Source organism: Chelonoidis abingdonii, chromosome 23, assembly GCF_003597395.2.
Source record: "Chelonoidis abingdonii isolate Lonesome George chromosome 23, CheloAbing_2.0, whole genome shotgun sequence".
Taxonomy (NCBI): domain Eukaryota; kingdom Metazoa; phylum Chordata; order Testudines; family Testudinidae; genus Chelonoidis; species Chelonoidis abingdonii.
Genome location: NC_133791.1, coordinates 8722950 through 8739712, shown reverse-complemented (window position 1 = coordinate 8739712; position 16763 = coordinate 8722950). Strand labels below are relative to the sequence as shown.

At 53.0% G+C, this 16763-nt stretch overlaps 1 protein-coding gene across 8 annotated transcripts in view; it reads left to right on the top strand.

Annotated features, from left to right (window-relative positions):
* AGRN (agrin) overlaps positions 1 to 16226 on the top strand; it is a 221549-nt gene extending 205323 nt beyond the window's left edge. For 5 of the 8 annotated variants that reach the window (XM_075060217.1, XM_075060216.1, XM_075060219.1 and 2 more), the window contains 7 exons: positions 967 to 1083; positions 2108 to 2297; positions 3298 to 3385; positions 8247 to 8279; positions 9905 to 10129; positions 10862 to 10965; positions 14473 to 16226. In XM_075060217.1, coding sequence (XP_074916318.1) covers positions 967 to 1083; positions 2108 to 2297; positions 3298 to 3385; positions 8247 to 8279; positions 9905 to 10129; positions 10862 to 10965; positions 14473 to 14630 — 915 coding nt within the window. In that variant the 3' untranslated portion in view covers positions 14631 to 16226. Of the gene's footprint in view, positions 1 to 966; positions 1084 to 2107; positions 2298 to 3297; positions 3386 to 5892; positions 6283 to 8246; positions 8280 to 9904; positions 10130 to 10861; positions 10966 to 14472 lie in introns of those variants that run through there. The other 3 variants (XM_032779973.2, XM_032779972.2, XM_075060218.1) reach the window with 2 other exon arrangements.
* Positions 16227 to 16763: the final 537 nt, after the last annotated feature.

The window sequence follows — 16763 nt, the reverse complement described above, 5'->3', positions numbered from 1 at the left end:
TGCTGGGCTCACCTCCACAGGGTGTATGTTCTCCATGCAGCATCCCTAGGCACTGGTGGCCCACAGAGCAAATCTGGCTCTGGAAAGACTTGTCAAAAAGTTACCCAGCCAGAGCAGTGGCTGGAGCCTGGCCAGATGCCTGGTTTGGTCTGTGGTCTAACAAGCGGCTCAGCAAGCCCTGGCTATCTCAACTGCACAGGTTCTGCTGCGCCAGGGATTGCAGGTGTGGGGCAAGGAGAGAATCCAGCAGCATGATTCCTCTGTCTGTAAAAAGACAGGCGATAATTCTTCCTTGGTGGGAGGTGCCATTTATTATTGTGCCCAGCCTCCGTGGCACTAGGACCATAGGAAACCTCTCAATAAGGAGAGAACGAACCGGGGGTGGGGTGGGGAAGGTTGGCCAAAAAAGTTGTTCTCTCAGCGGTAGCATTTAAGAGTGGCCAGCAGAGGGCGGTAGCAGTGCATGGGAGAGGAGGGCAGGGTTGCCGATTTTGGCTGGATATGTTCCTGGAGGTTTTAATCGCATGACATAATCTTTAATTAAAGATTCATCTTTAATTCCTGGGGACTCCAGGACAACCCTGGAGGATTGGCAACCCTAGAGGAGGGTGACCCTGTAGGTCTATGGGGAGATGGTATTTTTTGGAGAGATGTTGAATTCTTCCCTGTAATGTTCCTCCTTTGTGTGTCTGCCCTCAATAAGGGGGTCTCTTCCCTTGGGTGAGGGACCATTGGCTTCAGTCAGGGTAGAGAGGGGGCTGATGTCAAGGCCAGGCCCTTGAGCTGCGCTAAATCCCTTTTTCCATCTCGCGCCACCTTCCCTGTCTCCTGCCAGGCCACACAGGGCAGCTGATGCAGCCAGTGCCCCACTTGCCTCCCCTCCTAGGCTGCAGGGTTGAGCCATTCACTCGCTCCATCCGCATCCTGGTCCCGGGTTCACCTTTTGCCCTCTTCCCCTGCCTCCAGGTTCCTCACACCTCCCTGAATCTGAAAGAGCCCCTCTACGTGGGGGGAGCGCCCGACTTCAGCAAGCTGGCTCGCGCCGCGGCCATCTCCACTGGCTTTGACGGAGCCGTGCAGAGGGTAAGGCTGCTGGTTGTGGGTTCAAGGGGAGCCCTGTGTGGGCATCTGGCAGTGAGGACACAATGGTTGGCAGCCCTTCTGTCCCTGGTACCTCACTGTGACACCATTGTATGTCACAGGAGCCTTAGGACAGGCCAGGGGGCATCCTGCCCCCCATGCACTGGGGCCCATTTTGCAGCATGGTGATGCATGCTCAGCCAGCATTGGTCAGGGGAGGGCAGGATGTGATCTTGAGGGTCATGCCAGGGGGACATACCAGGCTCAGGGAAGTTCACTCTAGGGCAGAGGTGGCCAACCTGAGCCTGAGAAGGAGCCAGAATTTACCAATGGACATTGCCAAGGAGCCACAGTAATACATCAGCAGCCCCCCATCAGCTCCCCCATCCCCGCATCTCCCAATCAGCTGTTTAGTGGTGTGCAGGAGACTGGGCGGGGGCGGGGAGTGAGGGCATGGCAGGCTCAGGGGAGGGGGTGGGAAGGGGTGGAGCAGTGAGCACCTCCCAGCACACTGGAAAGTTGGCGCCTGTAGCTCCAGCCCTGGAGTCGGTGCCTGGACAACAGTGTGTCTCAAGCTTTTACAGGGGTGACCCCTTTCACATAGCAAATCTCTTAGTGCAAACCCCCTTATAAATTAAAAGCACTTTTTTGTATATTTAACACCATTATAAACACTGGAGGCAAAGTGGGGTTTGGAGTGGAGGTTGACAGCTTGTGACCCCCCACACATATAATAACCTCGTAACCCCCTGAGGAGTCCCAACCCCCAGTTTGAGAACCCCTGCTATACAAGGAGACGCATATTAACTTCTGAAGAGCTGCATGTGGCTCCAGAGCCACAGGTTGGCCACCCCTATTCTAGGGAGTGATGAGCTGAATTTTCATGTCCTTCCTTCATGGGATGGACTCTGTACGTACCCTCCTTTCTTTGTGCCCACTCTCCCGCCAAACCCCAGCTGGGAGTGGAGTGTAACCCTCACGCTGCCTCTGGCTTCCCTCCCTGTCTCTCTCCCGCCCCCCCTTTCAGATCTCCATTAAGGGCATCCCGGTCCTGAAGGAAGAGAACATCCGCAGCGCCATTGAGATCTCTGCCTTCCGCTCCCACCCCTGCTCCCAGAAACCCAACCCCTGCCAGAACGGAGGCATGTGCAACCCCCGGCTAGAGAGCTATGAATGCGCCTGCCAGAGGGGCTTCTCCGGGGCCCACTGCGAAAAAGGTGAGGCTGGCGGGAAGTGAGCCTGGGCCAGACGGCACTCCCCACAGGCAATGGCCTCGCTGATTAGCCAGGCTCTGCAGAGAGCTGAGGGCAGCCGGCTGGAAACTCTCTGGCCACGGCTGGGGTTTTATTCTTGTTGGTGCCATTCATGTTCCTGGGCAAAGGCCTTGGGGTCACGTGGCCTGGCTGTGCTCTGGGATTGCAGGATAGGACCGGGTGAGAGCAGCGTGCCCTGCGGCTGTTAGCGTTTTACGTGAGGCACGTCAGTGAAAACATGACCCAGTGAGTTAACCAAAGGAAGCCCCATCCTCTGGCTCTCCCTGTGCATGGTGAGTCTGGACTGTGTCAGCCGTCCCCACTGTAAGCTCCTTGGGGCAGGGGCCGGGTCTTTCGCTGTGGCTTTGTACAGGAGCAGTGCACTCTCCAGCCCTGGCTTGTTAGGGTCTGTAGGTGATGCCCTGCTCGGCTGACTTAGAAACTCAAGTCCCATTGACACTCCTGAAACTTACCCTTATGGTACTTTTCAAAATCAGACTTCGGCATTGCCGTGCCGAGAGGAGCCGTGTGAAGATCTGGGACTCAGTGCTTAGGAAATAGATGGTTGCTCTCTAGTTCTCTCCCCCAGCCTGGTTTTCTCTTTGGTTTTATATACACCCAACTCCCAGAACCAGGCTCAGTCAAAGCCCCTACCCCATTTCACTCACCTCTGCCTCAAAGCCAAGCGAGGCTGTGGGATTTCAAATAATCTGGCTGCTAGGCCCTAAATTGGCCTAACCTCGCTCCGCACGCTGGCTCCTGGTGGGTCAAAAGGTGTGAGACTCGTAGCAAACCTTTCCAGGGACTTGCTCAGGGTGTCACGTTCGTAACAAACCTCAGGAGCAGATGAGTTTGCCAGGTGCCCTGGACCCGTGGGGAGCGCTCTGTGGTTTATTGCTGCTCTCTGGAGATGCATCGATAGTGTCGTGATCTCTGCTTCTGCTTCTCCTCTCCCTGCCCCCAGTGATCATCGAGAAGGCGGCAGGCGATTCGGAGGCCATTGCCTTTAATGGCAGGACCTACATGGAGTACCACAATGCCGTGACAAAGAGGTGAGCTGGACTGAGGTTTGGGGAGGTTAAATTGAAGGGGGGGGTGTTGGTGGGAGCTAAGCCGATAGGGCACAGGAATATGAATCAAGTGCTCAGACCAGGGTAGGCAGAGCTGGGGTTTCACCCATCACCCTCTCCTGGTCTGGTCTTTTCCTCCCCTTCAGTCCCGTCCCCCAATGCACCCAAATGTTGGCTTTCTCGCTCAGCCAGGCTGGTAGCTGCTGTCTGGAGGTCTGGTGCATGTGCAGTCCCTAAGCTGGGCGGGATCCACTCTCCGGAGTTCCTGGCCCAGATCAGTCATCCGGTCTGGGTGTGAGTCAGGGCCCAATGGCAACGATGTGTTACGACATCCAGAACTAATCTGGGACTGTACCCTGAAAACCTAGCAGGCTGAGGGGAGCGACAGGGTCCTGCAGCTTCGAGGATGAGGATGAGTGACATCCCCCAGCCAGTTTGGGCAGTCCTAAGGGTGCAGAATAGTGAGAGTGGGGGCCCTCTCCCTATCAGGAGCTGCTGTGTAAACACTACTGCCGCGAGGGACCTGCCACCCAGCTCTCCCAGGGCCTGCTCCCCATCTTTCTGTGCTCTCCTATCTCTGTATGTCACTGTCAGTCTCCTTCTGTGTCTGTCTCCCTTATGGAACAGACCCCGCCCCCCGCTCCCCCTTTCCCAGACTTGCCTGTAACACCTGGCACAATGGGCCCTACCTGCAGAGTTCACGGTTCAGGGCTTTTCAGATCCAGGGTTTAGGCTCAGCCCATCTCTGCTCTGCACCAATCCCCCAGGAATGGAGGAGGCCAGGAGGAGATCCCAGGACCCAGCAGTGCTGCTGAGAACTCTTCCTGCCCTGCCCACCGCTTTTGGCGACCTTACACCAGGCTTCATTGCTTGCCAGCTGTCAGAGACTGTCCTTGGCCGGTGTTTTGCCGGGACCTGTCCTAGCCTGGCCTGCACCCCAGAGGCCGATATTTTACTGTATAACTGACTAATAGGTTACGGAGCTGGGGAAACTATAGGCTCCTTACTGTAAATTTCCTATCATCATAACTGGCTGGCTCCCAGTGATTACTCGTGTGGCTTGTGATGTAGCCAAACGTCCATCAGGGACTAGGCTTCAGGGACCAGGCTCCACTGTGCGAGTGACAAAGCCAGGTTTGCAGACCTGAAATTCAGCGATTCCAAAGCCAGAAGGGACCGTTGTGATTGTCTAGACTGCCCTCCTGCAGAGCCCAGGCCGGAGAACTGCCCCACGCTCATCCCTAGAGCGGAGCTTTTAAATAAAACATCCCGGCTGGATTGAAAAATGGCCAGTGATGGAGAATCCACCACAGCCCTGGGTAAATTGTTCCAGTGGCTAATGACTCTCACCATTAAAAATAGATGCTTTATTTCTAGTCTGAATTTGTCTAGCCTCAGCTTCCAGCCATTGGATCATGTTAGACCTCCCTCTGCTAGACCGAAGAGCCTGTTAGTAAATTTGTGGCCCATGTAGGTACCTGTAGATAGTAATCAAGTCACCCCTTAACCTTGTCTTTGTTAGGCTAATGCTTAACATTGATGCTAGAGCTGTCAATCCACAGTGTCCCTGAGCTCTTCTCGTAAGCAGGAATTTCAATTGGCTGCTGGAGGCTGGGATTTGGAGAATTAGTTTCCATTTAATATGCTGTGGGCCAAATTCGGATCTCAGTTACACCCCTGCACCGCTGACTGCAGTGGAGCAGCCAGGGTGTAGCTGAGGGCAGCATTTCCTCTGACAGCTACATCCCAGAAGTTGGGGTCAATTCTACCCTCCATTCTGCTTCTGCAGCCCGATTGAAATGGATCATTTGAGTGGGGTTGCGAGGACCTAACTCGAGGGCAGAATTGGGCCCTTTGTTTTCAAGCTGATGGTTTAAACCAACTCCCCTGGGACCCTGCCATCTCTCTCACTAGCTGTTGTGCAGTGACGGTGCTGCTAGGGGCCATCTGTACTACACAGGTGTCTCTGTTTGGCATCTTCCAACCGCACCTTGGCCAAAGTCATCCCAGGCACACCTCCGTTGGCTTCGGGAGTTAATTTGGTCCTGATTCTGGCTTGTCTGTTTGTTTACTGGTCCATTGGGGGGGTTTCTCTCACACTCAGTGGAGCATTGCGGGCAGCTAATAACCATGTGCCGTCAGCCGGGCAGTGCTGCCCACCTGCGGCTGAACCTGTGTGACCCCACCAAGCCCTCAGCAGTGACGGACTTGTCTAATCCACAGCAGGGTAGCTCAGCCTCTGGTTTTATCCAAGGAGCATCTCAGCTAGCTTCCTAGCTGTTCCTCAGCCTCATGGTTCCTGGAGCTAGTCCAGCTAGTTCCCAGCTCTGGGGACCATTCGGCATCTCTGGAGCCAGATAACTAGTTACTCTCTGCCCTTTTCCCCACTCTGCTTTCTCACCTACCCCCACTGCTAACACCCCCGTTGCTTGTTGCTCTTTGTCTGTCTGTCTGTCTCTTCTGAATGTCCTTGTTTCTTTGTTTTCAAGCCAACTGACCAATGAGATCCCAGCGTAAGTAGTTCACACACACCCCTCTTCACTGTCAGCCATCTGCCCTCCACCACTGCATATAGATTCCCATCCACCGCCCTGGGCTTCCCTCCATGACCCTGAGCCCCGTTCCACATAGCCAGATAGCGAGCGGTGTTTGAGGGAGGGGGCAGCTGCTAGAATCTCTCATCCAGCACCTGGGAAGACCAGAGCTTTGCAGTGGGCGCCACTTGCGTTTCACTGGCAGGGTTAGGTGCTGAGAGAAGGAGCGAGGGACTGGTCTCAGAATCCAGGGCTGAGATGCTGGCCCCATTGAAGTGGATGGGAGCTTTTGCCATTGGCTTCAGGGGAGTCAGGCTTTATGCCAGTGGTGTGTGTGATTAGCTCCATCAGTGCAGATGTGTTCAGGGAATGAGCATGGGGCCTAGGGAGGAAGTGAGTGAGAGATCCTTTATCAAGCATCTCTTCAGTCAGCAATGAAGGGGTTAAGCAGTAAGCAGGGTGGACCCTCTGGGAGCCTGATTCTGCGCTCACTTGTACCAGTGTGGATCCGGAGTGAGTCTCTGCAGTGTAAAACTGGAGGGAGGGTGTGCAGTCAGGCCCTGAGATCCTGCAACCCCAGGGAACATGGCCCAGACGCCCACTGGGTAACACGCAGGGAGGGGTTCCTTGCTGCCAAGGTTTGGCTGGGAAGGAGGATTCTTCTCCAAAATCCTCTTGACAGCTGCTTATTTGCTGGTTGTCTGGGAGCAGGAATGGGGGGTACCTGATCCCTTGGAAGCAGCAGTGGCTCATCCAGTTGCATTCTCTATTCTGTGTGTGTCTGGGGGTGGGGGCACAAGCTGTCTGGTGCATCCCCATCCCACCTCATTCTCTCCAGGCCAGGATTTGGAAGGAGGGCTCGGAGGCTGAGAACCTGCATGCATGCATGCATGTCTGCACTGAGGGAGGCAGAAAGCAAAGCGGCCTGACTGACGCTGCATGCTGAGAGCAGCCCAGGGCGTCCTCACAGGAGCCTGGCCCCCTCACCAGCTAGATGATGTGAGCCCCGCATCTCACAGCAGCCTTCCAGCTGGCAGCATGCCGACTCTCTTTGCCATGCAGCTGGGAGCCTGGCTACCCCGCTGTGCCAGTAGGAGCCATGCACACTCTTCGGGTGTTGGAAAGCTGCTATCACTCTGCCCTGCCCCAAATGAGAAAGGGTCACTCCTTCCCAGCTCACTTGGGGAGCTGTTCCACAGCGGTGCCAGCCAGTGCCCACTCATCTGGGCATCCAACTGGCAGTGGAGCTTAACGCTTCTCCAGCTGGGATTTGGCAGTAGACACTAGCTGGCACCGCGCAGGGCTTGCTCTGCAGAGTTGCCCATAAGGCCTGATGGCTAGAAACCAGCTTCTTCTGACTCAGTATGTAAAGGTTGGAGGCATGCTGGCCATGCGGAGCTGTTGCTAATGACACAGTTGCCTTGCTGTGTCGTGCTGGGCGTGAAATGCCCTTGACTTCAGACCCTGAGACTAGCCCCTCATGTGAGCAGGACAGCTGTAGTATGGGATTTCCATACCTGCCCTGCCGAAATGTCCCAGCCCTGACCCAGAGTTTGCTCCACAGCCATTCAGGCCTTGGCCGCTCATCAGACAGCCAACAAGGGGCCGATCTTGCTGATGCAGACACCTGTCTATGACAAACTGTACCAAGATCCACCACTGAAGACCGGTTGGGTGGGATCTGCTGCCACTCTGGGCTGGATGCAAACTCCTGAGCTAAAGGCAAAAGACTCCTTCTCCTATTGCCCATCCCCTGAGCCATGCAAACCCTCTCTTGCCCTGTGTCAGGCAGTCTGGATTGGACAGTTTGAATCTCTGAGGGGTTTCTTGGTGCAAATACGTACCGGTAGCAAAAGCAGCTGTGTAATTAGCAGAACCCTTTGCAGTACCCTCTCCAGTCCTGCCTTGAAACAGTACCTTGCTTCCTGCCCTCCCCCCACCCTTCGCAGGCAGCCTTTAGAGTATCCCCAGCAAAGCTCTAGTGAAAGTGGAGGCTGAACATGCAGTGGGCTGCATGTTCCTGCGTGGGTCAGACATGCAGGGATCGTGCCATGTCCCTGCTTACTGGAGTCCTGAGAATTCACCCCCGTGGGTGTCAAGGAATCCAGGCAGCCCTAAACGACATTTGATTCCCTGCTTCAGTTCTCGCTAAAGACCGTTCCCCAGGCTTTGTGCTCAAGGGTGAGAAGCTGCCATGTACCAGGCAGGGCCATGCACCACACCCAAGGCCTTCCACGAGCCAGGTGGGTGGTTTCCTTTTTTCTCCTCTGGCGCTTATGGCATGCCTCCCCTTTCTTCCTGCTTCTAAGTCCTGAAGCACTGGACTATGCCCTGGATCACAGGTGAGTCTCCGCCTGCCTTCTGCTCTTGTGTCTCGTGCGCTCTGGTGTTGCTGCTCTGTTGGCCTCTCTGTCTGTCGTGTGTGTCTGAACGTTTGGCTTTTTATTTATAAGGGACGATGGTTCGCAGCCTGCGAGAGCCTGAAATAAAGGGAGGCTGGGGAGATGAGGGGGTCCATACAGCGCAGGATGAGGACTCAGGAGATGGAGCTACAGCTCTGTGGCCTGGAGCAAGTCATTTACCCGCTCTGGATCTGCCTTTCCACAGTAACTCACCCTCCAAGCAAACGTGTGATAGAGCAAATGCCCACAGCTTAGTGATGAGGCTGGGTCATATTGCTGGTGATGCGGGCTTCACCCAGAGCTGCTAGCTGGCTCTTTGGCTGCAGCGTCCCTTGGGAATAAAATGCTCTCCCCGCCGCTGTCTGTTTTGTCTGGTGTTCTGTGTGTACATGGGTCTGGGAGAACAAAGGGGGAAACCCAGCATTTATAGCCACCTGTAACTGCAGCGGCAACGTGGCCAGTCAGGCAGTGCTGTAGCCAGTGGCAGGAACTGGGCCGGGGTATTGTATCTCACTCCAGGGGTGACTGAGTGGAGATGTGGATTCTGGTGGGGGATAGGCTGGCCCCAGTAATGCACTGGTTTTTGGAGGAGAATGTCTCTGTTGCCCCAGGTGCAAAGTGCAGCCTTCCCTCTAGCTCCCGTCATGCCTCTCTTCCCCGGAGCCACAGGGGGTGGGCGTCAGTTCAAGTCACTGTGGGCGGGGGGTGTTCAGTGACACTGAGTTTTGTTGCTACGAAGATGCCTGATGGTCTCGCCATTAACCCTTTGGTGCTATTTCTGGATGCTCGAGAAGACACTCTGACACAGGGCCACTCCATCTTCAGCAGGGTCGGCCCAGTGCTGCTCCCCTGCTGGCATCCTGTGAGTCAGGCAGGTGGGCTGGGCAGAGGATGACCCTGGGGCTTTGGGGGTGAGGGGGCAGCAGTGCTGGGGGGTCCTTCCCTCATGTGTGGCACCAGCAGGCGGAATGATGTCTCCTCTGGCTGGACCCAGGGAACTTGCTAGTGGAGGGCAAAATGGGATTAGCTGCAGCTCATTCCTCCCCATGGCACTTCTAGTCCAGCTGATGGAGCCTCCTTTGTACCGAACTAGCCTGGCTCAAAGGTTGCTGTGTGTGAAGCCGTGTTCGATAGCAGAATTGGGGCCTGCCCAGCTCCCCCCCCCCACCACCACCATTCTCCAGGGCCTGCATACCAGCCAAAACCCCGGGCAAAGCTTGTGTGCCTCAGACCTTTAGCAGGGGCTGAAGCAGCTGCTCCTCTTATCTCATTTTGCAAACAGCGCATCAGGCCTTGTGAATTGGCTATGCCCGAGATCCATCACGTACTGCAGATAGATGTATAACCCCGCCCCACACACACACACACGCTCCCCGTGCCTTGTTCCAGAGGCTAGTTGGGGTAAACCAGCCCTGGTGGTGACCTGCCAGGAAGCAGAGGAGCATGCTGCTCTGGTGGGCTGGACACCTGCCTCTCTGCCCGAGTGGGGGGCTGCCCGTTGCCTCAGTAGCCTCTTTCCTGACTCAGGCCTGTCTTCCCTCTCCCCATCCGGCCCCTTGGTGCAGCGAGAAGGCCTTGCAGGAGAATCACTTTGAACTGAGCATCAAGACAGATGCCACCCAGGGTCTGATCCTGTGGAGCGGGAAGGGGCTGGAACGGTCAGACTACATCGCCCTGGCCATAGTGGATGGCTACGTGCAGATGACGTACGACCTTGGCTCCAAGCCAGTTGTCCTGCGTTCCACGGTGCCAGTGAACACGAACCATTGGATTCAGATCAAAGCGTACAGGTGAGAAGGTTCGGGGGGCGAAGGGGCATAAGGGCTGGTGTGGTTGCAGACAGTGTGCTCACGGCTGGGTCACATCTAGGGCACCTGAGTCATGACCCTGGAGCCGGGCCCTGCGGTCTCCGTGGGCCACTGAGCCCTATAGATAATAATAGAGGTGCGGTATTCGGCCAATGCAGCGTTGGAGGGGTGCATGCCTTGACTTGCCTGCCCTAGATTCTAGGAAATGCCAGAGGGACAGGCTCAAGGAAGTACTCCTGGCCGTGCCTTTTATTTTAGCCGGCTAAGGGCTTGGAATTCTGTTCGTGTTGGGCCTCCCATGGTTTTTATTTATATTGGTGATGAGGGGAGTGGTGAGCTGCTCGCATGGCTGGAATGCCAGTGGTTTCTGCTGATGAGTCTGGAGGGAGTATTAGGAAGCAGGGGCTGTTGGAGAGCTCTGCATGGGACATCAGCTTGCAGCAGAACCCCCCCATAAAGGCAGGCTGGAGGGGAGAGCTTACCTTGCATGTCATACCAGCCTCTCCCAGGAGGAGTTGCTGCAGGGGATAGTGCGGGAGTGCTGGCTGCAGATTGCAATGCCAGTCCTGGCGGGAGAAATCAAGGCATGCAGTGGTCCAAAGACAGCACAGAGAGCAGTGGGCTGATGCCATCTGCAGCATCCCTAGCCAGGCTAAGGCAGAGCACTGCTCCAGGCCCCTTTACTGAGTGTCCTTCTCTCTTTTCTGGGAATAGAGTACACAGAGATGGCTCCTTGCAGGTTGGCAACGAAGCCCCCATAACTGGTTCTTCCCCTCTCGGAGCAACTCAGCTAGACACTGACGGAGCCCTTTGGCTGGGTAAGTTGAACACGGGAAGGAATAATGAAATTCCCTTCTGGACCCCAGAGAAGAGTCTCAAAGCCTCCAAGAAGGGTTAGACACACAGTTCCCATTAACCCCAATGGGAACTGAGTCCTCAATCTCCTAGTTATCTGAAAATATCAGCTCTGGCGTAAATCAGTGGGATGGGCCACAGTGCTGGAGAAGGTGATGGCTGCTTTGTACCATGGTACCACTGCACAGTTAAAGGGATAGCACATTTTCCTCTGTCAATCTCAAAGAACTGGACACAAGCATTAACCTCCGTCAACAGCTGGTCTAACCAAGGACAGAAATTGTACAGGTGGCACTGTGGGTTCGCCTGGTGGGTGCCTACCCCATAAAATCAAGTGTCTGTTCCCACCTATGCCACACTCCTCCTGAGGAATCTTTGGCAGGCCCCTGTTAAAGGAACATTCTCCATACAGCAAGGCTGCAGGAGGAGTTGGTTTCCCCGCATGTGCCAGAGATGTCCATGTAGTCATGTCTAGTTGGGAAACCAATGATAGAAATACTTCTGGCCCTGTGCTTTTTCCTCCAGCAGCTTCACTGACAGAGAATTGTGTCCCGATTTCAAATAATGGCTTCTTCTTAAAAACATTTCACCGCTGCGGCCATTGAAAACGGTCTCTTGCATGCGCCAGTATCAGAATGCCCTCCCTGCCGTTCCAGTTGTGGGGGGCGGTATGTCATTACCCTGGGCAGAGAGAGGGAGACACCGAACTGGGCACTTCCCAGGGGAGTCATTGTAAAGTCTGGGCAGCTCCGATTCAGTGAGGTTTTTAAGCACATGTATAACTTCAAGCAGGTGAGCGGTCCCATTGATGTCCAGGGTGACTCGTGTGCTTAAAGTTCTGCACACGCTTAGTTACCTTGCAGAATCGGGGCCTGGATTCATAATCAGTTTAATCAAGCTCCTCAGACAGCAGCCTCGGTGGCTGGGACGCTCAGGAGGGTGAAGATACAACAGTTACGCACACGCACTCTCTCTCAGGGTACGTCTACACAGCCAAAAAACCCCACGGCGCTGCGTCTCAGAGCCCAGGGGGGGCTAAAAATAGTAGTGTGGACATTTGGTTGGAGCCTGGGCTCCAAGGCCCTGCTCCATCATCAGATTTTGAGCCTGGGCTCCAGCTGGGACATCTACACTACCAGTTTAGGCCCACGACACAAGCCCGAATCCGCTGATTTGGGCTTTGGGGCTCACTGCCAGGAGTCCTCTTTCTCTCTTTCTGTCTCATGCCAGTAATGCAAACAAATCAGCCTTATAAAGTGACAATGGTGACAAACCTACCTATGGAGAGGCTCTTCCCCTCCCCATTATAAAAGGCGGAGACTGAAGGCAGTGAGGTCTGGAGGAATTAGAACTGGGTTGGGAGACAGGAGGTCTTGAGTTCTAATGTCCATTCTGCCCCTCACTCATTATGGAGCCTTGGGTGAGTCCCTTCACCTCTCCATCTCCGTTCTCCAGATATAAAATGGGAATCCCGCTTGCCCTCCTACCTCCCAGCGGTGTCACGAGGTTTGATTCGCCACTGTCCACACAGTGCTGTGAACATAGAGAGTGATCTAAAAATAGTGCTATTCTGGGGCTGGAATCCTGGTTCCGAACTCTGATAGCATTACTGCTGACAGAAGAGCCCCGTTAGGTATAGAAGCACTGGCACAGGGTGACCAGCCTTTTAAAGGTCAGAAGGCTCCATACTCACTTTCCTCCCCAGGTGGGGAAATGGGTCATGTGACTCAAACAGGCCTCTGGGATAAGTAAGGAAAAAGCTTGGTTAACAAGAGAGGAGGAGAGGCCTGAGGGCTGCAGGCGGCAAAAGGCTCCTGCAGGAGACCCTATGATACCAGGGAAGAGAAGACTCCAGCTAGATGGGGCTGGGAGCGGCTTGCCAAAACTGAGAAAGGCGTGACGGGCTGCTGAAGAGCATGGGCAGGTAAATATCTGGACGTTGAGGGCTCCGTTTTGAACAACCCACGATAATAAAGCAAAGTATTACTGGTCAAGAGAATAAGCTTGTGGGGAGTTGATTGAGGAGCCCAGAAGAAAGAGACTGAGGCAGCGATGCTGGAGGGCCACCCCATGCCGGGAGGGGAGGGAGTGGTGCTCTGGAGACAGTGACCCTGCTACAAATATCCGTATGTCCTTCTGAAGATGCAGCCTGTCAACAGAAGATAACCTACAGGCATATACACCTGTGGGGCCAAATTCTCTGCCGGTGTCAAATCCAGTGGAGTTGTGACAGCAGAGAATTTGGCTCGTTGTTTCTGATCCTGCCCCCACTAAAACCTATGGCAAAAATGCCCATTGATGTGGGTGAGAGCAGAACTTGACCTCAGAACTGTTTGTTCACATCTGTGGGGGCAGGACAGAGTCAAAAATGACCCACAACAAATACTATTAACCCTGCTTAATTACATCTGATGGTCTTCAGATACAGCCAGTGCAAGCGCTCTCAGCTTGAAGAGGCAGCAGTGAGTCATTTTTCTCCAATCGTTGGCGTGCTAGCATCAGACTTGGGAGACCTGTGTTCAGGTCTCTGTTCTGCTGCAGTGTTTGGGCACGTCACTTACCTCTCTGTACCTCGGTTCCTCATCTGTCAATTGATTATAACAACACTGCCCCACCTCACAGGGGTGTTGGGGGATTGTGGGGTGCTCAGATAGTAAGGGGAGGTCTTCAGATAGATCAAAATGGTCAACAAGCAGTGTTTTTTGATGATCTGTCACAAAGAAGCAACGTGACACATTCTCTCTAGCCTTTGCAGACACATCCGTCATTAGGGGGAAATGATGCCATTTTCAGCTCTAACCAATTTCCCATGTCAAAGTTATATGAGGGTTTCCTAATGGACAACACAGCCTTTAACTATGCAGTGGCTGTATCCCCTCTGTAGCTTGTCGACATGGGAGTTAAGAGAAGGGTTATCAACAGAGCTGGTTGGAAAACCAAAATCTTTCCCACAAGAAATTCTCGTTTGAAAAAAAAAAAAGTGTTTTCCCACTGAACCTGCCAGTTTTTGTTTTGAATCAACATTGGAACATGAAGCAAAAGATTAATTTTGTTTCCACTTAAAATGCCATGTCACTGCATTTTCACCTGCAAACAAAAAAGAACCAAAACAATATTTGAAGTCTAAGTGCTGATATGAAACGCAAATTTTCATTTAAAAATTCCCCTCCAGGAAAACTAATTTTTTTCCCGGACTTGACATTTACTTGCAAACAAATTCAGTTTTGGCAAAACCACCCAGGAAAACTTTTCAAGTGAAACATTTCAGTCAGCTCTAGTAATTAACTCTTAAGCTTCATGGCACCAACTACTCCTGGCTGAGGGGTCAGGAAGGAATCCCAGCGGTGCAGCACTGCAGGCAGCATTGCACAAGTGCCAGGATGGAGAAAGTCACTTTCCTGTGCTGCTGCTCTAGACAGAGTGGCCCATTCTCTGTGCCCTACCTGATCTGTTCGTGCCATCTCTTGCAGGGGGAATAGAGAAGCTCAGCGTGGCTCACAAACTGCACAAGGCCTACAGCACCGGCTTTATTGGCTGTATAAGGGATGTGATAGTCGACCGCCAAGAACTGCATCTGGTGGAGGACGCTTTAAACAACCAGACGATATTACACTGCTCAGCCAAATAAACCCCCCAGGGGCCCTTCCTTCCCCTTCCCCCTCCTGCCTCTTGCTGTAATTATTTTCTATTTTTGTAAACTTATTGCTTTTTATATTTTGGGGGGGATGAGGGAAAAGGGGGAGGAAACACCTGTTGTTGTTTTTTTGGTTGGTTATTTGTTTGGTCGCAGTGTAGCCACATCAGTTGGACTTTGATCGAGCAGCAGCAACATAGAACAAGCCCTGAACCAAGTCTCCAGGAAGTGACTGAGGAACAAACCCACGTAGCCTCCTTCATTGTAAATGTCATTAATACTTGAAGCCTTTTCCCGCCCTCCTCTTATTTTATTTTTATTTTGTGTTGGTTCTTGTTCCCGCCCATGAGGGGGAGAAAAACAAGGATTGCGGCGCTGGCAAGACGGCGGCCTTTGGGGAATCCTTGCTGTGCAATCTCAGGCTGGGTCCATGCTCCGCTTTCTTCATTCCTGGCTGAGCGGAGAAGAAGCCATTCAGGGGAGGGGGACATCATGTTGCATTTGGGCCAGGGTCTACCATGTCTTTTCCAGGCTTCGTATCCATCCCCTTCTTTCCTGTCTGGTAGCGTGTGAGGATCTCAAGTGGTTTTGTCTGGGATGCACTGTCAGGGAATGCTACTTGCTGGAAGACGGATCAAGATCAGCTTGTGGCAGGTTGGAAAGCACCGCTCTATGGTTGGCTCATGCCTCATTGATGACTGACTCGCTGGACTCAAGTTTGTTTGTTTTTTATCAGTTTGGCTGAGGAGGGGCAGCAGCTTCTTTCTGTGTTAATCACTCTCCTCCTCCTGGATGCATGCCGAAGCAGCTGAGAAACCTACTTCCAGGCTTTATTTTTATCCAGACATGTCCCAACTGCCCACTTGTCCTCGCTGCGCTTTCCAAGAGTCTTTGCTGTTTACCAAAACCTGTCCTCTCTTGTGCCAGTGAGAACACTGCAAAGTATGTTGGATGTCCGGGGCTTGATCCGGCGAGGTTCACCCACCCCCAGTCTGTTAAGGTCAACAAGATTTGAGGACACAGGCTGAGGGCCCTTTTCCTCTGTAACCCATGTGAAGCACACTTCCCTTTTCCAGCCTGTCCTCTATTTACAGAGACGATGGGTTCAGACCAGCTGTCCTAAGGATTTCTGCATACACACTTTGAAAGCTAATGGGTGTTTGGCCATTGACTTCACGTTTGTACAACAGCCAGCACAACAGGGGACCCGATCCTGGCCAATGCCCATAGACACGACCATGATACAAACCATAACTTCAATGGGGAACAAGATTGGGCCCTTACTACACAGGCAAGAGACAGGGTTGTTGGTTTGTTTGATTTTTTTTAAGCTATTTTTATTTTCCACGATGCAAATCATTCCTTGTAAAAATTTGCTATGATGCAAATACTGTAACGCCAGCTCCGAACCCAGTGTGTGTGTGTGTGTGTGTCTATTTACATGTACGCATTAGTATGCAAACACCGATTCTCTTCTTAAGAGAAAAAAGCCCACAACGCTGTTTAAGAAAAAAGGACCAAGATGCTGAAAAGGACTGACCTGCTTAGGGTGACCAGCTGCCCTAATATTATCTGGACTATCCTGACATAAGGGGCTTTGTCTTATATACACAACTATTCCCCACTCCCCTTGGAAAAAAAAGCATCCTGATTTTTCACACTTGCTGTCTGATTCCCCTAGACCTGCTGTGTTCAGTTTCACTGTCTGTGGGAAGGACTCACGGATGCTGTCTAATACAATATGTCTCCTTCCTCAGCCCCGAGCTAGGCGAGTTTTGCTTTACTGCGTGTAAAGCACATTTTATGGAGCAGCCAAGCAGGGGGCATTAATTTGCAAGATCCTGCCTCTTCTAAAGTGATATATGGTTGTAGCAAAAGATGCCACCATTTTGCAGTTTTCTGGCCTGCCTGCTGGTGCTCCCTCCCCCCAAGAAAATAACATTTCTCCAGGCTGAACTCTGAGCCAGGAAACCCAACTGCTTTTCGTGGGGGGAGATCTGAAGGCAGGTGAAGCAAAGGACATATCTTTTAAAACCACTTTTTTTTTCCCCCTTCTAAAGCAAGAGTATTATTTCTAAAGTCAGACCAACTCACACCAGGGACACCTGGACTAGAAAGTGTCCCAGG